This window comes from Suricata suricatta, chromosome 6 (assembly GCF_006229205.1).
Source record: "Suricata suricatta isolate VVHF042 chromosome 6, meerkat_22Aug2017_6uvM2_HiC, whole genome shotgun sequence".
NCBI classification, from domain to species: Eukaryota; Metazoa; Chordata; class Mammalia; order Carnivora; family Herpestidae; genus Suricata; species Suricata suricatta.
The window spans coordinates 137,299,382-137,323,244 of NC_043705.1; the positions used below are offsets into that span (position 1 = coordinate 137,299,382).

Below are 23,863 nucleotides of genomic sequence, written 5' to 3' on the forward strand. Positions count from 1 at the left end.
AAAGCAGGAAGAAAATAGTCTGAACAACAGGACATCATCCTTGTTTTAGCCACATTGAAAAAGAGATTAAAATTGGCTTCTGTTTGATGTTTATGGAATACATACTTTGTGTCAGGACCTGTGTTAGTTCTTATAGAGAGAAGTGGCAAGAAAATAGGTGTTTTATAAATTTTTCATATCCCTAATCCCTTCTTCCTCCTCCAGGTTTCCCAGCAGTCCCCTCAGGTTCTGGAAAACAGATGTTAATTGCATGGGTCCAGGGATGGCCTTTCAAGCTGAAACCCCCAACCTTTTCCTCTTCACTGTTTTAAAGTGTGTGTGAGTGTGTGTATGTGTTGAAAAATTCTTCCTTGATTGTGAATTCCCCTCTATCTACTAGTACCACACCTCTTTCCTTTATAGTCAAGTTTCTGGAAAGAATAGTTTATATTCTGTATCTTTTTATTTCTCTTTTCTCAGTCATCTTTCTCTCAAGCCTTCATCCATTTGGTTTCTGTCCAACCAGTGAAATTATTCTACAAGGATTACTTTGCTCCCTCGTGCTGCAGTACAGACCACACCGGCTCATAGGCTTACGGCAGCGGCCGCAGTCTGTTATGATCTCTCTTGAGTATGTGGGTGATTGGGCCCAACTGGGTGGTTCTGCTTCAAGTGGCATTGGGCTGAGTTGCAATCATCTGTAGGCTCGCCTAGGCCGAAATGTCTGAGATCGCTTACTCACATGGAGGGAAGCTGGTCCTGGGGTGTTGGCTAGGTTGGCTGGGGGGCGATTGACCAGAATGCCTTGGTTTTTCTTCCATGTGGTCTCCCCACATGGACTTGTCACAGCATGGTGGCTGGGTTCCGAGGGAGCATTTCCAAGGACAAAGGCCGAAGCTGAAGGTCTATGAAGGATTAGCCTAGGCAGGTTTACAGTCTTACTTTTCCCCACGTTCTTTTGGTGAGAACTGGTCACAGGGCCAGCCACATTCAAGAGGGGGAGAGCTTAATGGCGTGATCATATTGGCAAAGAGCTGTGGGGTGCGGTAGCCCCTCCTGTAAACACAGTTCATTCCTAAGGATTCCCCAACTGACCCAGCCACTTCTCTGTAGCAGCAGCACTCTTGGCTCTGTGGCTTCTTGGTGGTGCTGCCTTCTGGTTCCTTTTCTGCTTGTCTGCCCCCTGTCCTAGTCCTCTCCATGTCTCCTGGTGCATTGGTGTTTCTCAAGGTTCTGCACTTCTTGCTTTACATTGTCCATTTCTTTCTTAGAAAATCATATCTGCCCTCATGGTTTAAAGTTTGATTTATTCATTTGACAAGTGTTAATGAATAATTAGTATGTACATATCACCTACTGGATGGAAGGGCTGATAGTATAATTGTGCAGGTTGTGCACTGCACAACCCCAAATGATACCATCTTGACTGTGTCTGTTTCTATCATATCAGTGATTCTCAGCAGGAAGTGATTTTGTCACACACAGGATGTTTGACCATGCCTGGAGACATTTTTCAATTTTACAACTCAGAGGTAGGGAGTTACTGGCATCCAGAAGGAAGAGACCAAGGGTGCTACTAAACACCTACAATGTGCAGGACCACCCCTCACAGCAGGAAAGATCTGGCTCATAATATCAACTGTGCTTGCTGCGTTGGGAACCCATATCTACATCTGTATCCTTTGAGTTCCAGAGCCACATTCCCAATGATCTGTGCGTCCCAGGCTCTGGGAATGCCACCGTAAGCCACGTGACTGGCTTTCCTGCCTCCAGGCTTATGTTGCTCCAATCCACATTCCACACTGCTGACAGCACGACTCATTTTTGATGGACAGCTAACATCTTCCCTGATTTGAAACTCATCAGTTATTCTCATCAGTGGCCTTCAGATAATATAAAACCTCCCTAATGTGGCCCCCAAGATATTTTATGATTGGGCTCCTTTCTCATTTCCCATTATGTCTTTCTGGTCCTTTTTAGTTCTGGCTGGCTACCTTGTGGTTTCCAAAGCATGCTGTGCTTTCCCGTGCCTCTTGGCCTTTGCACGTGCGGAAATGCCCTTCAACTCTAGGCTCAAGCCACCTTTTCCCCACATGTTCTCTGTCATCGCTCCCTCAGTCCCAGGCTGGAGTGGGGGGATCCTCCTTTTGTAACTTCTCTGAGGACCCATAAAGGCCCCTGCATTTATCTGATGCCCCTGTGGCAGCCATAACACCATCCTGTCATATTTACATTTTCCATTCACATCCCACCAAACAGGCTATGAGAGGTTTCTGACGTCATTGGGTAGTATTTGCCTCAGTAGCTCTGGTACATAATCGAGGTTTAATAACTGTATGTTGAATAGAAGAGGGGCCACCTTTTCTTTTCCTAGTGTTGCTCATTGGCGTTAAAGACAATGTACTTAATTCAAGAAATGAAATGGAAGCTGAATGTCTACCAATATTAGGCAAAAAGGTTGAATAAATTATGGTACATCGGTATTGTTGAATAGTTTGCAGCTATCACACAGGAATAGCCTGTGTTAAAGCAGAAAAAGGTCTATGGTGTATTACTAAGGGAAAATGCACGAAGAACTTTATCGCACAATATACAGATGGGTGTATGCATTTGTGTATGTTTGTATGAGGATAGTGCATATGGACAGACATGCTTTAAACTGCCCACGTTGGTTATATTGAACATGCCTTAGTATTGTAATTAACAATCAGTTTAAAAGTAAGCACTAGTATTCAAAAATCCATTTCAAGACCAGATATGAATCTGTTGATAAAAAATAATAGTAGGAGATAATGTAGAAGAATATTACTTTAAAGGCGTAGGGAATGTTTATAAAAATGGGGATCTCTTTTTTTGTGTGTTTGTTGAATGTTTATATATGCATAGAAATCTAAAGGGTTAGAACAAAATAATTGCAATAATAATTTCTGGATGGCAGATGATTTTTTATTTTTTTTCTTTTAGCTCATTTGTATTATACAATTTCAAAAACAATGAGCACATCTTATTTTCATAATAGAATAGCATTATTTCTAAAAATGGAAGGTAGCACCTAAAAACTGGTACCATTAAGGTGTCCGTTATGTGAGTACTCAAGACCTAAAAAAGCAACGATCTCATGCAGTTATTACAAAATGAATACATTTGAGAATAGTAGTTGTCATGTAACATTTTTGTTTCTTTCTTGCAGCAAAGACTGAAGGAGGAGAAGGAAGCCAAACGGGCACGTTTGGATGGTAGACATGACTACCTATTTGCAATTGTGGCTTCCTGCGTGGACCTGGACAAAAGTGAAGTGGAAGACGCTATTCTTGAGGGGAATCAGGTGAAGATGCACTTGAGTTCTCACTGACTTGGTTATGGAGAGCACAAAGAACTCACTGTCCTATGGCAGGACCTGTGCAGGGCTGTAGAGGAGGGTGTCTGTTCTAACATGGACAAGAGTCCATTCTGACCATACAGGGGGTGGCAGATTGACCTTAGGGCTCTCCAGCTCTTCATGTTGAATGGGGGTACTTAGCACTGTCACTTAAGTCCCATGGTTCTGACAGCAATGTCTGCATGTTTCTGAACCTAGTGAAGCTGGGTCGAGGTGCCATCTTGGAACTTGAGAATAGACTCACATCTCAGCTTCCGATTTATCTTGTCTTGCACTTATCCTGTTCTAACCTGGGACATTGAATTTTGACAGCTGAATCTGCTTTCTGTGGTTCCTAAGCTTGACTTCCATTTTCTGCCGTGATTTCCCTCCAAAATCTGGGGTGTTACTTGATTTTGGGGAGGCAAGGTCAAAATATGGGAGGATGTCATTTCCTGAGCATTGAGGAAAGTTTTTTGTTTGTTTGTTTTTATTGTTTTTGTTTTTGTTTATTAGGCATAAAAAAGAGAGAGAGAGAGAGAGAGAGAGGGAAGAGGATAAGGGAGAGGGAGAAGGAGAGAAGGAGAGGGAGAGAGAGTCCTTTCTGTTGATAGGGGTGGCACACTATTCACAATGCTTCTTAGTGGTATATCTGTAAATGTTTAATAACCAGCTTTGAGCAAGACGGCAGAGGGGAGCACCATTCCCAGTGTTTGCTGACGTCTGCGGTGTTAATACTGCTACAGTGGCTGATTCCAAACTATGAACATGATGCTGCTAAAGCCTTAGCTGCAAAGGCTTGTGACCAGTTGGCTGTCATGAACCAGGATGAGCTGGCTCCAGTACTGCGCTGGCTCTGTTCCTTCCTGCCGTGTCAGTCCGGTGGGATCAGGCGGACTCAGCAGGACCGTGAGCGGGGGGACAACCTAAAACAGCTCAACTGCAGGATGAGCTCATTAGAGACTGAGGAAGTGCCCTTCTCCTCTTCCGTCTTCCCCCTGCAGCTCACGTTTGCTGAATATTTACCAGGTGTCCGTCTCATTTAACTGACTTTTCATCTATTATCCCATTTAATTTTCATGATGCCAGGAGGTAGATAATATTACTTCTCCAAACTGGACGCTCAGAAGGGGACAGAGTCACTTAACCGACTCAGCCTTGGAGAGATTGTTCCAGAGATGAAATGCTTAGCTCTGCCCCATGTCCTAATTCAGACATCTGGATCTGGGATTGTGCAGGTGGAATAAATGAGTACCCGGCAGGTCAAACTGTTGTTGTCATATTCAAGACCGGGAGTGTCAAAATCTGGAGGTTGAAAGAAAACGTCCTGGCTCAGGCCCCCAGGCGAAGTAGGGGGGAGGGGTTTCAATGCTGCCCTGTTGGAAGTATCTCCTTCATGTTCTTGGCTTCGAAGTTAACCGTGATGCGGGCACCCCAGTCAGCCCGACCACGTTCTCAAGCAAAGAAGAGTCACGAAGGAAACAGGGCAGCTTGCCCTCCCTTCTATGTCATAGTTTTAGCTATAATAGGGTGGAAATTGGAGGGGGCTTACTTGTTTCACACTTAAGGTTTCAGGCTCAATTTTGTCATTTGAAAACATCATATTTTAAATTATGGTAGCAACATAGAATGTAAATTTTGCCATCTCAATCGTTTTTGAGTTTACAGTTTAGTAGTGTGAAGTTTGCTCACACTGTTGTGTAACCCATCTTGAGATCTCTTCATCTTGCAAACCTGAAACTCGATACTATGAAACAGCAACTTCCCCCTGCCTTTCCCAGCCCCCGGAATCCACCATTCTGCTTTCTGTCGCTAAGAATTTGACTACGTTAGATACCTTATAGAAATGGAATCATACAGTGTTTGTCTTTTTGTAACTGACTTTTTTATTTAGCAAAACGTCCTTAAGGTTCATCTGTGTTGTAGCCTGTGTCACAGTTTCCCTCCTTTTTGAGACTGAATAATATGATATCATATGTCTCTGCCACATTTGGTTAATTCACTCGTCTGTTCATGAACAGCTGGGTTGTGTCCATCTTTTCACTACAGTGGATAAGGCTGCTGTGAGGAGAGGCGTACGATTATTTCTGCACGATCCTGCTTTCAGTTCTTTAGGGTATATACCCAGAGTGGAATTTCTGGATCATGGAGTAATATATTAATCTTCTGAGAAATTACCATACTGTTTTCATAGTGACTGCACCTTTTTACGTTCTCACCAATGGTGTACAAGTCTTTCAATTTCACCACATCCTTGACATTTATCTTTTTTTTTTATAGTAGCCATCCTAATGGGCATGTAGATTTTATCTTTTTTCCTCCAATTTGAATTTAAAACTGTGCTAGTGACTTTAAGAAAATTGCTTACAGGGGCGCCTGTGTGGCTCAGTCAGTTAAGCATCTGACTCTTGACTTCGGCTCAGGTCATGATTGCATGGTTGATGAGTTCAAGTCCTACGTCAGGCTCTACACTGATAGCACAGAGCCTGCTTGGGATTCTCTCTCTCCCTCTCTCTCTCTGCTCCTCCCCAGCTCGCATGTGCACACTTTCTCTCAAAATAAAGAAATAAACATTTAAAAAATGTTTAAAAAATGCTTCTACTGGTAGTAGACCCGTTGATAGACCTCTAGTTGTGCTGTGAACCTCATGGATAGGACTGAGGTCTGGATTGCCATTGGATGGAATGTTCCATAATCATATGTGTTCTCATGGCATTTTCCAGTGATTACTACAATTTAATATTAATTACCTCTAGTGTGTTTGATTGGGTTTTGAAAGGTTTGTTCTCTCTTTCTGATCTGCAACTGAGTGAAAATGAAACACTGTCTCTATATCTGCTTTCAACAGCTCAACACTTTAGGAAATTAGTGAAAATGGAAGGACAATTTTCCAAACATGTATGTAGGAGATATTTTGATGATTAATTGGATTCCTTCTTTGAATTATGTTTTTATTATGGTAATGGACTCTTTCATGGTTTTATTGGTTGAAAAATATATGATGCCTTTTATGCTTGCATTAGATGCAGTTTCATCTGAAGAAGAAAGATGATTGTAAATGCTGATTTAAATATAAATATGGCTTCTAATTCAGAACGAGGCTGTGACCTTGCCTTTTCTTTTCCCACAGATCGAAAGAATCGATCAGCTTTTTGCTGCTGGAGGTCTTCGTCACCTTATATTCTACTATCAGGATGTGGAGGTGGCCGAAACAGGTATCTGGATTTGATGTGACGTCGCCCAGAAACGTGTTGCTAGATTCATGTGAGGGCGGTGTGAAGCAGAGGGCCGTTCTCAGAGCTGACCAGGCCTCTTCCGTCCCCCTCGGGAGACGGGACAACTGGGCAGTGGTGAGGTGTGGCAGGTGAGGCCAGGTGCCATTTTGTTCCCCAGGAAGGGGACAGATAATGATGGCTATCTAGCCTGGTTGTTCTAACTTTATTTGAGGTATTTTGTTTTCCGTTTCAGGCTGGGCTGGTAATTGAGGAATAATAAAGTACTTTACATTTTGAGACTTCTTTTCCTTACATGTTAGTTCATTCTATGCAGTGATGTTCTAGAACTTTTTATGGACATCTGTTTCTTTTCTATATTGGCACCATTTATTTTTAACAGAGGAATTGTTGCCAATAGGCATAATGAGTTTTCTAGTTAAATATCACATTATGTTTATTTTCTACTGACTGTGATTCAAATGAGTACTGTGGAATGGCAAGTTGAGTTATTTTCACTTAAGAAAATTTTCAAATCTTTGTGTGAATTCAACTGGCATCTCCCATTCTATGTTTATGTGGATCATATTATCATTTTAGAGCCAAACTAGGGACATAAACAAATATATTATGATTATATTAAAATACTCATCTTTTTATGACCTTTTTGAAGAAGGGGCAAATAGTTATTGCTGTTGATAGATATATATCTATGCTTTTTTGTTTAAAAACTGGGAAAGTTATGCATGAATACTCTAAGTGATTGGCATTTTTCTAGAATTATTGTTCTGATATTTTTTGGTCAGAAAGTGCATGTCACTATTTAAAAAAATTTTTAAATGTCTATTTAAAAAATTTTTTTAAATGTTTTTTATTTATTTTTGAGAAAGAGAGAGAGAGAGACAGCATGAGCACAGGAGGGTCAGAGAGAGAGGGAGACATAGAATCTGAAGAGAGGCTCCAGGCTCTGAGCTAGCTGTCAGAACAGAGTCCGATGAGGGGCCAGAACCCACAAACCATGAGATCATGACCCGAGCCAAAGTCAGATGCTTAACTGACTGAGCCACTCAGGTGCCCCTAAATGTCTATTTTTGAGAGAGAGAGAGAGAGAGAGAGAGAGAGAGAGCGAGCGAGCTTGAGCTGGGGCGGGTGAGCAGAGAGAGTGGGAGACACAGAATCCGATGCAGGTTCCAGGCTCTGAGCTGTCAGCACAGAGCCTGAGGCGGGGTTCGAACCCATGAACCGTGAGATCATGACCTGAGCCGAAGTCAGACACTTCACTGACTGAGCCACTCAGGCACCCAGAAAGTCCATTACACTTTGAACGAAAAATCAAAATAATACAGAAGCTTTGAATTCTATCCCATTTTGACAAACATAAAGTCAAACGGGATGTTGAGTTCTTCCACAAAACACGGTGAAGTAGGGCTTCGTGTGTAAATGTGACATTGAACAAGGAAGGTTCATGGGTATAAACATAATGCAAGTTCATTTTTAGCTCCTGCTCTCCCCTGAAACCTTTTCAGTGGGACTGGGTTAAAACTGAGACCATTCCATGACTTTTCTGGATATTCTTAGATAGGAAAAGTTCCTATGGTTGCTTCACATTATGGATACTGTCTCAGTCCAGAAACTAAAACTATCCAGCTGATCAGAATGAACTGATCTAAAGTTCAATCTGCGTCACTGCTGGCTCCCCCACTGCCCTCCACCACTCCCCTGCTCCAAGCAGGGACGTCTGAAGGTCACGGCAGCAGAGAAGCATATGGTCCTCCTCTGCTTCTTCAGCTTAACGCTCTGCTCCCATCTACAGTGTGCAACCCACAGCTCTGGCTTGAGGTAGGGCAGGGACAAGAGGGATGAGGTGACAGGAGAGCTTTTACTGGAGAAGCACTGGGCTGTCACAAGTCAGCTGACCTTGACGCTCCAGGCTCTCGCTCTTGCGGGCACTAGGTGGGCACTGGGAGTGGTCGCTGCACATCCCCCGGTGATGTGTTGTCTCCTGATGAGGCACATCTGCTGTTACCTTTATTGGACAGGTTCACTGTCAAAGCCCCAGTCTGAGTCTCTAGCCCAGCACCGTTGGGGGAGAACTTGGGTGGGAAGTTTCCTCCAAGAGGTTCTAGTTGTAAGGTTTCAGGGTTCAACTTGCAGTCCACGTCCTTCCCCAGGTCCCCCCCTTGTCACTGTCCTCTTTCCCCGATAACCTTGACTGACCCACCGCTCCGCCTGGAGAGCTCCAGCTTACTTGGGCTGACAAGGGCACAGTGGACTAGCTCTGTGTACTTACGCAGCCCACTCAACGGGCTACATGCTTAGATGACCAAAAATAAAATTTTCAAATAATAATGATGACAATGCTTCGTGGCCTAGTATTTTTATGAGTTTTTATGTATTAACTCACTTAGTCCTTACAGCAATTACAGATGCTAGCTTTTAGGGGTATTATTCGAATTTTTCAGATGAGAAGACTGAGGCACAGAAAGATTACGGAGCTTGCCCAAGGTCACATGAAGTGTGGTGGAGACTCACGCCTTGGGGGTCTGGCTCTAGAGCCCACACCGTTCATCCCACTGCTCTCTGGCTCTGCTGTGTCCCGGCTCTAGCACAATAGTGAGGGGGCTGCTGGCGTCTGGAGTTCTATAGTCAGAGCTGGATTTTGATCCCAGTCCTACCACCTGTTGGCTGTGACATGGGACAGGTCACAGCTGCCTTTAGGGTGGTAGTGACTTTAATAATGTAGACCAGGTACCAAGCAGACGAGCTGACACCCAGTACCTGTCACAGAAACCGTCTCCCTCCTTGCGCCTTCTCATTTCCTCTATTGTGGACTGTTGTGGAAGGAGATGACTTTTGTAGCTTCGCTAAGAATCTGCTTTGGACCAAACTCTCTTATTCCTGTGCCTCTCATCCCTGTGTGTGTGTGTGTGTGTGTGTGTGTGTGTGTGTGTGTTTAATGTTTATTTTTGAGAAAGAAAGAGAGACACAGTGCAAGCAGGAAAGGGGCAGAGAGAGAGGGAGACAGAATTCAAAACAGGCTCCAGGCTCTGAGCTGTCAGGACAGAGCCCGACACAGGGCTCGAACCCACAAACTGGGAGATCATGACCTGAGTCAAAGTCTGACATTTAGCTGACTGAGCCACCCAGGGACCCCTCATTCTGTTTTTTTTTTTTTTTCTCAAGTGACGCTTTCGAAATGAATCTGTGATCTGCAGTCAGTCAGCTCCTTTTAGATCCCTTCAGGGCTCAGGCAGACCTTCCAGGGCGCCTGGGTGAGTCACCGCGGCAGTGTTTTAACAAGGAAGCTCATTCCAAGAGACAACCATGTGGACTGTAAGTGGTATTTGTGAAACTAAAATTCTTTTGCATTTGTAGGACAACTTGGCTCTCCTGGAGGAGTGAATCCTCTTTCTGAAATGAAGAAACCCAAGGTGTTTGTGACCGAGGGAAAAGATGTTGCTCTCACTGGCGTGTGTGTGTTCTTCATCAGGACGGACCCTTCCAGAGCTGTCACCCCTGAGAACATCCACCGGGTAAGGGGCCGGGCCATCCTTTATGCCAAATGACTCCAAATCACATAAATTCTACCAAAAAAAAATCCCTCCCTGTAGAGGTAACCACTGTGTTCATTAGCTATCTAAAACTACTTTCAGAGAAATATTTCTAAAAGCATTCATAGCAAACACGAAGATATTTCCTTTAAATCTGTTGAGTAAGAGGACTTAATATTCAGTATATGAACAAGAATGGATATAACATTATATTTTCGTATGTGCCTGTGTGTGTATATGTGTGTGATACAGTGAAGTCTTTCCTTTAAAAAATAATTCCCCCTATATTACTTACTTAATGGCAAATTTCATACATATAAGGTAAGATTTATAATGATACATAATTTTATTTTTTGTGTGTACAGAGTACGGTGCCTTCAATAGGGGCATTATCTGCTTGGAGCAAAGGAACTGGTAGACGTGTCGTGTTCTGTTTATTTCAGGTTTTCATTTTGATGCTTGCAGTTTAGAGTAGTATAACGCTTAGGTCGTAGCCAGCACATCAAAAAATAATTTTCTGGATCGAGAGACTGAATATACAAACAAAGGCCAGAGCACATATAAAGCAGAATTTTGACCTGTAACCGGCAGCAGTCTGCCCAGGGAGCCAACACCCTCATCTACAAAACAACCAAGGGAGCCAGCTTGCACCCAGGGAGTCGGACCTGGAGGAAGCCAGCGAGGAAGCCGCATGATAATTGCTGTCACAGATTGGCCAGCACTTGGTTTGTGACTGTCGGCCTCCCTAATTTTTGTCTGTACTCCCTGCTTACATCTCTGGGGCCAAAGAAAGCCAAATATGCGTCCCTCGCAGATCACACGGGATGCCCCGCTTCTAGGGGCCAGCTGCAGGTCCCCCACCCCAGCCGCCTCCACTCAGGGCATGCCTGGAAGCTTCCCTTGCCTCCTCTTGGAGGCTTTCCCTCCCCTGCCTGCTTCTAAGGGTCTCGAAGCGCAGGTGCTGGTGGGCGACTCTTGCTGTAGCAAGTTCTGAGTAACCAGCTTTTGCTTTTCTTATGTGGTTGGTCTTCATTTACTGACGCAGGATATTTGGTTAATGAAGAGCGTTCAGAAATGACTTAGTGGCTGTGTTGCAACTGCAGATCATTCTTACAGCAGAGGGCCTCCTCCCTGTGTTCCAGGAGGTGAGCTTTAACATGCTGGATCCCGCGGACGGGGGCCTGCTCAATAGCGTGAGGCGTTTGCTGTCGGACGTCTTCATTCCCTCTCTCAGGGCCCCGAGCCATGGCTGGGGCGAGCTCGAGGGTCTTCCGGAAGCATCCAGCATGCGGCAGGAGTTCTTGAGCTCTCTGGAAGGCTTTGTGGGCGTCCTGTCGAGTGCGCAGGAGAGTTTGAAGGAGAAGGTAAGAATGAATAAGTTATTCCTTCGAAAGTTATCAGACGGTGAACAAATCAACATACAAGTGTGTAATACTTCTCTCGGATGGTCTTAATGCCACTGCCTGGCAAACCTTGAAAAAATTCTGTGGGCGTTTTATTGCCCCTCCCAGAGCTGGTGGTGACTGGATGTAAATTCTGACGGTTTGGGGTGATTAATGCATTAGAAGTGTTGGCCATATTGCAGGGTTTCATTCACTCACATCACATGCTTGACTGCCAAGAGTTAGGGTAGGAAATGCTTGCAGCATCTCCGTGCATCCTAGAAAGAAAGGACTTTGGAATCAGAGCGTGTCAGGTGTGTGCCCTTGTGTGTGCATGGGGGTGGGGGCTGGGGGATGGGTAGGAATGGAGGAAATCCTGAAGATGAGAGAGAAGGAGAGAGCAGTTGACTTATCTAGAGGGAGAGGGTTGGGTCCTATAGTTAAGCCTGGGACCAAAAGGGCCTTTAAGAATAAGTTGGACAGATGTGAGATTTAGCTTAAAATGTGTGCAATCCACTGGAAGCCTGCATTACTCGCTACTTGGGGCAGAGGGTGGTGGATGCAAAACCGTGATGGATGACAGCCCTGATCAGGCACGTGTGGGAGACAGACATGCAGTCTATGGTATCAATGGCAATGTGTCACTCACTCCTCTCCAGAGGAGACTGAGAAGTACTGGGTCCTAGTGGGATGTTTGGGGAGAGAGGCATTAGGCCTTCTAGAGGAAATGCAGTAGGGGAGTGGAGTGAATTTCACCCAGATCGGAGCTGGATGATTCACCTAATATCTGAGGTCTACGTGCAGTGAACTCTGATGCAGGCCTATTTTCTAAACTGCGAGCTGAAGCAAGTTAGGTGGCTCAGTTGGTTAAGCCTCTGGCTTCAGCTCAGGTCATGATCTCATGTTCATGGGTTTGAGCCCCACGTTGGGCTCTGTGCTGACAGCTCAGAGCCTGGAGCCTGCTTCCGGTTCTGTGTCTCCCTCTCTTTCTCTGCCCCTCCCCTACTCATGCTCTGTCTCTCTCTGTATCAAAAATAAATAAAACATTAAAAAAATAATAATAATAAAAAAAAGAAAAAGCAATGCTTTCAAATGGTTCCAGCTCATATTATGGTAGAGGCGTTACCGAAAGTGGATGGAGCTCCACCTAGAAGGGAGGTAGTGCCGCTCCTGATGAGCAGAGCCTCCCCTGTAAAACCAAAGATGGCTGCAGGATGCACAGCAGGTGCAGGATGCAGTGTGGGGGAGGGAGGGTGGCGTTCTGGGAGCGTCCCCCAGGCTGTGGGCAGCGTGGGCAAGGGCACAGGGGAGCGGAGGCCTGTGCCTGACCCGCTGGGTTTTCAGAGCCCTGTCGGAGGGTGGCCAAGTGAAAACCATGGAGGGGGGAGGTGAGGTTCAGGGAGGGCAGAGCGGTGTCTCTGACTCCATGTCAATGGGACAGACAGAGGACTTCAGAGCAGCGGTGGGCCTGGGAGTCGGGGCGGAGGCCGTCGGGGGAAGGTTAGAGCTGGCAGGGCTTTGTTAGGAAGCCGAGTGAAGGAAACCTGGAGGGGGCCGTCGAGGGGTTACGGGTCCCCTTGCAGCAGGCCCGCACAGCAGGGGCTCTGAGCATCTCGCGTCCTTCCCTCCCAGCCCGCATCATTCACCTGTCACATCGCCTGGTGAACTCTGGTTTTAACTCGGTTACCAAGAAGCCTTTGTGTTGTGGCTCTTTGGCCATATGGGCATTGGAGGGTGATGAATGACCACACCCCTTCCTGCTGGTTCTGAACCAGTTGCCAGAAACTGGTTAGCTCTGTTGTTGCTAAGCGGGGGTCGGGCCTGAAACCTGAATCTAGGCATTCACAGAGCCAGGTCCGCCTTTCCCGGGAGGAAATGTCCTGCTGAGCAAATATTGAGGTCTACTTCTCCGTGTGCAGGTTTCATTGTCAAGTCTAAATCCAACCGCTCTCCTTCTCTATCCTCTTCCTCCTTCCTCCCCTGAAATGAATCCCTGTGTTTGCCTTTAAACTTTCAAACTATAAGTATGTTATTGGGTAAGGACAGGAGAAACTTTTCATCTGGCTTGTTTCAAGAAAAGAATGTGATGCATTAGAAATTGCCTTCCCCCAATTTCCTTGAAGCTCCCTCATGTTCTTTGGTTTTGTAAGTTGACTCTTTAATTTTTAAATTCCCTATTAATTCCCCAAATTTGTAATATTATGACTCTCTCTCTTTAGTTCACTCTTTCTGTTTAATGACCCCAAATCTGCCCTCAGTCGTCTCCAGTGGTGTGCACAGTTCACAGGCAGGACTGAGCATTACGTATCACACTGTGCTTTCAGAGGGTGGCCTGAAAGCCAGGGTAGTTTAGAGAAAATCTTAAGATCCCTTAAACCCAGGGGTCTTAGAAGTGTGTGTGTGTGTGTGTGTGTGTGTGTGTGTGTGTGTGTGTTTTAAAATTAGCACTATCATGGGGCTCCTGGGTGGCTCAGTAGGTTAAGTGTCCAACATCGACTCAGGTCATGATCTCACGGTTCATGGGTTGGAGCCCTGTGTGGGGCTCTATGCTGGCAGTTAAGAGTCTGCTTGGGAATTTTTCTTTCTCTGTCTCTCTCAAAATAAATAAATAAACATTAAAAAAATGAAATTAGCCTTATCTTATTATTTAACTTTCATTTTAATTAGGTAAACCTTCAGAAGTGTGACGTATTTGAACTGACAGCCCTGAAGGAACCGATAGACTACTTGACTCTAGCTAATAACCCGGAGACTTTGGAGAAAGTAGAAGGTTGTATGAGAGTGTGGATCAAACAAACGGAACAGGTAATTTTCAGAAACTACATATCAGCTTCTGATGCCATGTGACTCCATTTGCCTAAATATTTAACAAGTCCCTAAAAAGATGAGGGTTCAATGTGGTTTCAATTTTAGTCATTAGGTGAGAAGAGATAGTAAAAAATTTGAAGAGAGGAAAGCAAGTAACTTTAAATACTTAATGTAACGAGAAGATTGCACTTCCTCAATTTCTTTTCTCAAGGCGTATTTTCCTTGGGAGAGAACCTAACAGATGTACAAGAAGTTTCCCAATCAGTATGCCTTCTGAAAGACTTAACTTAAAAACAAATATTTTCAGAAAAATCCCAAGCGATAGTGGACATTTAATCAAAAAGTAAACACAATGAAAATGAACCAACTGAAGGCATGGAGACTCTCCAAGGTTCTATTGCTCAAAGAGACACAGTAAGTGAATAGTCAAGGAGATGCTCTGAGGTCAGGTCCTCCAAATGTTCATGAAAACTTTTTAAATAAGTAGGTTTCAATTCGAACATGTTAACTGCACTTTTGTTGAGGTTTGAAAAATGGATACAAGTAAAAGGCTGTCACTTGAAGCATGCAAATGAATAAAAAGCTATCATGATTCAGATAGCATAATCGATCTCTTTCCCTCTTTTTTGCCTGCGTGTAACTTTCATACTGCCAGCCGTATTCCGGGGGTCATGGTTCTGCGGTGCATTTTCAGGTGCTTGCTGAAAACAACCAGCTGCGGAAGGAAGCAGATGACCTGGGGCCCCGAGCGGAGCTGGAGCACTGGAAAAAAAGACTGTCCAAATTTAACTACCTTTTGGATCAATTAAAAAGCCCGGATGTGAAGGCTGTCTTGGCAATGCTTGCTGCTGCCAGGTCGAAACTTCTGAAGGTTGTCAGTCGTTTCTTTCTGCTTTATGAAATGGGAATGAAAATTCTGTGTGTGTTTTCATGTCATAGAGTAGGAACAGAAAAATATTGTTATACCTTTATGAAAAAACTTTAAGATTGGATAATACTCCCCTTTTATAATTCTGGGTACTGAAGACATTGTCTTTGAATAAAGAGTATTTGTTGGTTGGTGTACATGTATGTATATATTATTAGAGAGCACTGCACATAATTAAGATGTAGCATAATATCATGATTATATATATATTTTGAATTTAGACTAACAAGGAGTTGTAATAACAAAGACTTACTTTGAATATATATATATATATATATATGTATGTATATATATATTCAGCCCTAGTATATTGGTTTTATATCCCCATATAACAAATTACCCTAACACTTAGCAACTTAAAACAGCAAACATATATTATGTCCTAGTCTGTGGGTCAGGAATTAGGGGACATCTCAGCTGGGTGCCTCTGACTCAGAATCTCTCCTGAGATTGCATTCTGGGGGTCAGTTCATCTGCAGCTCGCCTGGGGGAGAGTCTGCCTCCAAGTTGTTCTCAGGGACGTTGCAGGATTCAGTTTCTTGCTGGCCGTCAGCTGGTGGCTTCCTTCAGTTCTTTACCATGCTTCAGTTCTTTACCATACAAAGCATGGACGTGAGGTGCAAAATGGATCAGGAGTCAGTGGAGGAGGGAAAGTGTGGGTTCCAGTGGAGGTGCTGCCCTCCTGATGCTCTGTCCTAGGTCCAGAGTAGATTTTATAAGAGAGATACCTTTAAACATTCAGCCAGGAAATTTAGATTGCTCTCCAATGTGGTCACACCCCTCACTCCTGTGTTCATTTTTTGTGAGATGCACAGGATAAACTGAAAGGCAGACACAGCAGACTCATGGTGACTCTTAGCAGCTGTTATATTGGAGGCTCCTTTATAATAATTGCATAAACATTGCTGTCCTGTCTTGTGCTTATTTAGACTTGGCGGGAGATGGATATTCGCATCACTGATGCGGCTAATGAAGCGAAGGACAATGTCAAATATTTGTACACACTTGAAAAATGCTGTGACCCCTTGTACAGTAGTGACCTGGTGAGTTGAAGTTTCTACTTGCTTAGTCTGCTGATGAACCTTTTGTACTGGCAGAATTGAGCATGGAGTTTGGTTCATTAATATTACAGTCTGTTGGAAAAGTCTTCAAAACCTCCTTTTATTCTCAAGAAATTTGTCTATGTATACAGTTGACCCTTGAGCAACATGGGTTTGGACGACATACATCCATCTACACGAGTTGTTTTTTTAAATAAATACAGTAAAATATATTTTATCTTTCTTATCATTTTCTTTTCTGTAGCTTACTTGATTGTAAAAATATAGTATATAATATCTATAACATATGGAATATGTGTTAATCAACTGTTTATATTATTAGTAAGACTTCCAGTCAATAGTAGGCTATTAGTAGTTAAGTTTTTTGGGGCAGTCAAAAATTTTGCATGAATTTTTAGCTACATGGGGACTGGTGCTCCTGCCCCCTCATTGTTCAAGGGTCAACTGTACATACGTCTGTTTATCTATATCTGTCTACCTGTCTGTCTACCTATCTATCAATGTATCTATCTGAGATGGATATGCAATATTCTATCTACTATCTATCTCTCTATCATCTAAGATGGATATGCAATATATCTTAAAAGGCTTTATTGCATATTCCAGTTTCCATTAAGTGTTGTAGTTGACATTCTGGATGATACTCAAAGAAGTGTGGGAAGAATTATTGGTTGGTGTTTTATCTTTTAACTTTAGGGAGTGTGTACTTTTATTGATTACAAAATTAACTGTTAATCTTGTCATTAACAGAGAGTTTATGTTTCTTGCATTGAAATGAAATTTGATTAATTGCATATTTTTGCGGGGTAGTTACTAAAAGACCACCAATGCTGAATAGAGGCAAGGCATAATTTTATTCACGGCCACATGCTTTTATTACAGCCGGGCCAAACCTGATCTCCCCAGTGTTAAGTTGCAGAGAATGGCCACGAACAAAGGCTGCAGTGAGATTATATGGACAGAACACGTCATCATTTAGTTAACCAATTACAATCCATAGCATTCCATGGTAGCCAATTACATTGTAATATACAAAAGCCATCTTTGGCGGGAACCCGCCCCTTCAAGGCTCTCCTTCTCTTTAACATGGCCAATCATAGTTATACATCTAAGATATCGCGAGATGGGGCGGTTTCTCACCAGTTAACTCTGTCTCTGCCAGGTCTTAGTAAAAGGGGTGGGGCTGCGCTTAGCAAGCAGGCGGAAGTTACACCTTCCGCTAACTAACAGGGAGCTGCAGGGGCTTCTATCTCAATGTTCTAGCAGTTACCACGCAGTTAGTCAGAGCAGTGAACGTGGAGATGCTTTCGCAAAGCAATTTACAGAAGCCAGTACAGCCGGTTAATGATTTTTCATTTCACTCAGGTTTGTTAACCTGTAACACATATGACAAAAATAATAAAGATGAAATTACCTTTAAATACATGTATGTGGAGTGTTAATACTTTAAAAATTTAACTAAAAAGCTCTTAGCTAAGTTTATTCTAATGAAGACTGAATGGTTGTACTATCAGAATTGTGCTGAATTTGGTATTTGTTTCTCTGACAACTTTTGCGGTGTCTTCCAGATCTCCATGGTTGATGCGATCCCTACACTTATAAATGCAATTAAAATGATCTATAGTATCTCCCATTACTATAACACCTCTGAGAAGATCACATCTCTGTTTGTAAAGGTGAGTGCATAGCATAGATCCCATGGTCACTTATTTTTTTTTTTTTAGCGGTTGATTTTTTTGATAATTAGAAATTACCATATGGGCACAATTCAATGTCTATGTAGCCTACAATTTAAAAAAATCTAATCTCTCAATAGAGATAGAATTAAGTGTATTTGTGAGGCTGATTCTTGCAAATCATGAAACATTATTTCCCAAAGTAATTATTATAATAAATAATTGTGCTATTTTTATAATTAAACTTTTTTTCTAACGTTTATTCATTTTTGAGAGATGGAGAGAGACACAGCATGAGTAGGGGAGGGGCAGAGAGAGAAGGACACACAGAATCTGAAGCAGTCTCCAGGCTCTGAGCTATCAGCGCAGGGCCTAATGCGGGGCTTGAACTCACGGACTGCAAGATCATGACCTGAGCCAAAGTAGAATGCTTAACCGACTGAGCCACCCAGGTGCCCCAATAATTGTGTTATTTATATAATAAAAATTTTTTTAAAAGATTCCTTTTGGAATTTCCCTATGTTGTTCAGCACATTATTTATCCTTATTGGGTAAATTTTAATTAAGAAAAACTATATGTAACTGGCTTTCTCCTGTTTTGTATTTTATGTGCCACTTTTCCAAATTTATTTGGTGCCACAGTTGTTTACTTGGTGTTATTAGAACAGTAATCCTGGCCATAAAAGCCACTTGCAACATTTCAGTAATCCTAAAGCTCTTATAATGATTCTGCCAAAAAAACATAATGATGTTTAAACCTTATGTCCTAACTCGTAAGCATTTGTGGCAAGCGCTATCGCTTTTCCCATTTTGAACAGTCTCTACGAAGTAAATGACTTTCATCACCAAGGTGAAAATTTTAAATGCTGTGCTAAAATAGAGGCATTTCCACCTCATCAGGACTTGTGTTGTGAATGCCAACGTGGTGGGAGGCACCGTTCTCCTTGGGAAGGGGCGCGTCCAGCCTGCGAGCTGGCCAGGCGGCTCCCTTTCCTCTGCTCCCAGGCAGGCCGTTCAGGGAGAGGGAGGATGGGAATCCGTGAGATTCTTGCTCCACTTTTTCCCACGTTGCAAGGACACGTGAGGGTCATGAGGGATATTCCCTGAGAAGCAGCCTCAAAATCAACTTGTGTCATTGCTCCAGGCTCCATGCGTAGTGTCTACAAGGCTTGTTTTTGAACAAAACCGTGAACCTATCGTTTATCTAATTTGGAAGAACCTTTCATTATGGAAATTTCGAGACAGGTCCACAAGGACGGAGAACTGTACACCAGTTCCCCCGTGTCCCCAGCGCCCAGGTTCCGTCTGCACGCCACCCAGCTTGTTCCAGGCCCTCTCCCAGCCTTTGCGCTGCATGTCCAAGACATCATCCATCCCATGCATACGTAGTCATCTGCTTCTCCTTTTAAATTATGAAGAAAATCACAAGAAACCTCTGAAGAAGTTCTTTTTACAGTTTGGAGGACCAGACAAAATGTTAGTGGTTATGGATGTCAGCTTGACTCTTCTCGGTTGCTCCTTCTCCTTTGTGACGTTTCTGCTACAGCCTCCCGTGTCATGAAATGATCAGGGTGGACAGCCCTTCCCATGGCACTTGGAGACTGTGAGTGACATGTTAGAGCAGCCTACCTAAGGAGACGGGGGACTCTCAGCAGCTTTCAGACAGGGAAGTGAGTCCCCTCCTGCCTGGTGGAGACGATCATCCTGCAGACACAAGGGGGCCCAAGTGTTGTGTGGCCACAGTGCTTCCAACTCTGTGGTCTCACAATGACAGTACATACTAGAATCGAAAAGAAACAAATGGAAGTGGAGGGTAGAAGGGTGGTTGCCAGAGGCTGGGCAGTGTGGGAAACGAGAGGGTGGTTGAAAGCTACAACTCTCAGTAATAAGATGAATAAATTGTGGGGCTCTAACGCACAGCCTAGCGACTTTAGTTGATAATACTTGTATTGTGTACTCGGAAGTTGGTAAGAGACCAGATCTGAAGTCTTCTCAGCGTGAGCATGCGTGTGCGGGTGTGCGCGTGCATGCACGTGCACACACACACACACACAGAGTGGGAAACCGTGAGGTGGTACATGTATTCACTTGATTGTGGTAATCATTTCACTCTGTGTATCAAAATCAAGGATCATGATACATACCTGAAATAAATACAATTTTTGTTTGTCATTTATACCTCCGTAGAACTGGGGCAAAAAAGTGTTAGTGCTGGATCATGGTTGTGATGGAAAAAAATAAACCTAATGTCACGTTCACAGACCCTGAGAGGCAGAGGAGTCAGTTTATGAGTGATGGCTGTTTCACGTACTTACCACCGTTCTCTTGGGAAATTCCAGGTGACGAATCAGATGATATCTGCGTGTAAAGCCTACGTTACCAACAATGGGACCGCGACCATCTGGAGCCAGCCGCAGGATGTTGTCGTGGAAAAGATATTATCTGCAATTAAACTCAAGCAGGTAACGGTCAGCTTAATAACACACTTAGATAATGTTTTATTATTTTCATGTTGTTTGTGCTGATGCATTGTAAATCATTCAGCAATTATATTATTGATCGCTTTATTGTTAGAAAATCGAATGTGAATAAATCTGCTCTCAACATTCATTCACTTATTCTGCTGTTTGGGGGGCCTGGTATGTCCCGACGCCACACCTAGTCCCAGGAATGCAAAGAGGAGGTGGTTTCGGTAGTTTCTTGAGGATGCATGCGGAGCTGGACACAGAGTTAGGCCACTGGTAACACGGTGGGATCAGTGGAGAGGCTGTGCCTTTGAGTTACCTCATGAATAGTTAGGACTTTGCTAGAGTGGGAGTTGGGAAGGGATGACATCGCCAGCTGACGAATGGGCGGCGCGTACAAAGGCGTGGCGCTGAAAGGGTTTGCATTTCCTCCCTGAATTTACAGCTTCTTCCGCTTGACAGAATAAGGTTGACAACCTGGGCTCTTTCTAATATTTTGGGTTTTAATTTTAAGGAGTACCAGCGCTGCTTTCACAAGACAAAAGAAAAGCTTAAACAAGATCCAAATGAGAAACAATTTGAATTTAGTGAGATGTATATTTTTGGGAAATTTGAAACTTTCCACCGACGTCTTGCCAAGATAATAGACATCTTTACAACCTTCAGGACGTACTCTGTCCTGCAAGATTCTAAAATTGAAGGACTGGAAGACATGGTCACTAAATACCAGGTTCTGTACTTTATTTTTTATTTTTGTTTAAAGATTTTATTTATTTATTTTTAAAGTAATGTCTGTCCCCAACGTGGGACTTGAACTCACAACCCCGAGATCAAGAGTTGCACGCTCCACTGACTACAAGCCAGCCAGGCGCCCCTGAGTTCTGTACTTTAAAACTAAATTTGCTACCTTACCCATAACTAAAACTTTAATATCTTGTGCAAATATCTATATTTAGAATGATTCAAGTAATCAGTCTGTAATGTTAGATGTGAGCTCATGGCCCTTGAACAATAAAGAAATTAAATCTATTTGAGAATTGTGTAATGGTGCTAATATGTTCTTCTCAGGTATGTGATTATGAGAATGACTTCCCAATAGTCTAAAATTAATCATCATTAGTAAGAGCATTTTCATTAGTAGCACAAGAAAAATGTTTAAATATAACTTATTATTTCATTTATTCATGCAGGAAATATTTAATGAAGCATATGCTGTGTGTCAGACACTAACTGATGCTGAGTTCTGAGTGCATTTGATTATGGCTGCATTTAAGCATTTTATTTGGACCTCTGTTAGCAGAATAAAAGGGACCAGATTTTAATTTAGCCTGACAGTTTCTAATTATTTTGATTTTTAACTGCTTTATCTTGTAAAGGTATATGTGTGACTAGTCTTAGTTTTTAAAGCAGGCACAGTGATCTAATAATGTTTTGAAGATTAAAAAAAAACAATTTACAAACAAAGTGGGTTTTGAATTTTTAGCCTTGATATAGTTAAGTTTTTCTTGTTTGGGGACAGTGATATTAAAAGCTAATTTTTTTCATACTTGAATTTGAAAAGAATCATAAAATTTACTGCTACACATTGGTTTTTGTATTCTAATGATTTAGTCTAATATAAGGTATCTTTTTCATTTCCTGAGTAGTCCAGAGTTTAGGAGAGAAGGAGAAAAGACCTTTTTGATATAGCAGGAAACATTTTGGGTAGGCTGAGTGTTATCTGCAGGGTGGGTAATCTATATCTGGAACCGACAGTTTTGCAAGACAAAGATGGAGTATGTTCATTTACTTTTCAGCTTGGAATTTATTTATTTTCTATTCTTAATGAAAAAAATAACTTTGGAGCATATTTCAAAGTTTATTTTTGAAGGAGAAGTTGAACTATATATCTAAATGCAGATAATGACTATTCTAACCTGATAAAAATACTGGAAAGAGAAATTGTTCTGAAAATCTAAAGTGAAATACTGATTAAAATGGATGTACCAGAGGACAGTGAGATAAAATGTGGATGGTGCATTAAAGCATCAAGTGAAACTTTTGTGTGTTAGTACCAACGTTCGAAGCTCAAAATGGTGACCATGGATGTGAAACTGAGGCTCCTTGCATAGCTGTTAAGGTCCTGTCCACCCCTCCTGTTTCCTCACCTGCTTCTCTTCTCCTTTGATGTTCTCCAGACAGAAGTCATTTCAGTTCAGTCTACCTTAGGGCTTATAGAGCTTTTTTTCTGGAAAGTTCTGCCTCTGGACCATCACATGGCTATTCCTTCTTGGCCTCTAGATCTTCATTTAAACGACCCTTTCAGTTAAGTTTTCCTGGATCTCTGTTCCTCTCAATCACTCAATTTCACAATACTTTTTTATCACTGTGTGAAATTATCCATTTACTTGTGCTTTGTGTACATTCTGAACCCATCCCCCACCGAGGCTGGCCCTTCTCCGAGGGCAGGGACATTTGTTTGTTCAGTTCCTTCCTGTGTCTTCAGAGTTCATTAGCATATAATTGGTGTGCAATAAATAAATACCTGTCAAGTAAATGATATACTAGACTGAGTTGATTAGTTGGTTTAAAGTCATGATTAATCAGTTTATCAGCTTAATACTCTTAAGTGACCATTAAATCCAATCATAGAACAGAATTTTCCAAGGACCCCAAATCTTTTGTTCTTTTTTGCCACATTAAAATGTAGTAATACATTGTTTTAATGCCTCTTTTGTACATTGCTCATGACATGATGGATGACACCATATGTATACAGTGTCTACATTGAGCTAATTTTGTAGTTATATAGCGTGAGAGAGGAGGTTGTTTTAATTAGTAAACTTGATTCAAGGAGTTATGCAGTTTATACACTTGTCTGTTGAGAGATTTGAATTGATGTTTAAATGGAAATGACAATGAAGAGGAGGTGATGGAAGGGGCCCAACTTTCTTCATAAAAATTATATGCCTGTGTCAACAACGTGGGCACCTGAGTGGGGAATGGCTTAGCGCCTGGTTAAGGATGATCATAGAGCATTAGAGCTCATTATTCTGAGCAAACAGAACTTAGGATAATAGTATTCTCAAGGAGACGAGTTGCCTGATTTGTACTTTCCTAGTCACAGACTGCAGCTTTGTGGGTTGGGGGTTGGGGAGGAAGTAGTTCATTCCAGAGACTCTTGAAACAGTAGATTGTGGTTTGATGTTTTATTTAAGACGTGAGGCTTAGAAGATAGTTTTTCATCTGTTTGTATTCTATTAGTGCTGTTTATTTTCTGAGAAGATTTAAACTTTTCAATGAAAAATGTTTTAGTAAATTCTACTCTGGACTTTAAAAAAAATTTGATGTCATGAGTAAGAAATTAAAAAGAAATTTTCTTGAATGTTTTTATTTATCTTTGAGAAAGAGAGAGACAGTGGGGGAGGGCCGGCGGGGGGCGGGGGGGGGGGGACACAGAATCC

General features: G+C 42.6%; 1 protein-coding gene across 1 annotated transcript in view; it reads left to right on the plus strand.

The window, feature by feature from the left end:
* DNAH5 (dynein axonemal heavy chain 5) overlaps positions 1-23,863 on the plus strand; it is a 210,698-nt gene that overhangs the window by 2,609 nt on the left and 184,226 nt on the right. The window contains exons 2-11 of the mRNA XM_029941285.1: positions 3,170-3,304; positions 6,468-6,552; positions 9,925-10,082; positions 11,243-11,464; positions 14,150-14,287; positions 14,985-15,161; positions 16,148-16,261; positions 17,848-17,955; positions 20,295-20,417; positions 20,935-21,150. Coding sequence (XP_029797145.1) covers positions 3,170-3,304; positions 6,468-6,552; positions 9,925-10,082; positions 11,243-11,464; positions 14,150-14,287; positions 14,985-15,161; positions 16,148-16,261; positions 17,848-17,955; positions 20,295-20,417; positions 20,935-21,150 — 1,476 coding nt within the window. The remainder of the gene's footprint in view (positions 1-3,169; positions 3,305-6,467; positions 6,553-9,924; positions 10,083-11,242; positions 11,465-14,149; positions 14,288-14,984; positions 15,162-16,147; positions 16,262-17,847; positions 17,956-20,294; positions 20,418-20,934; positions 21,151-23,863) is intronic.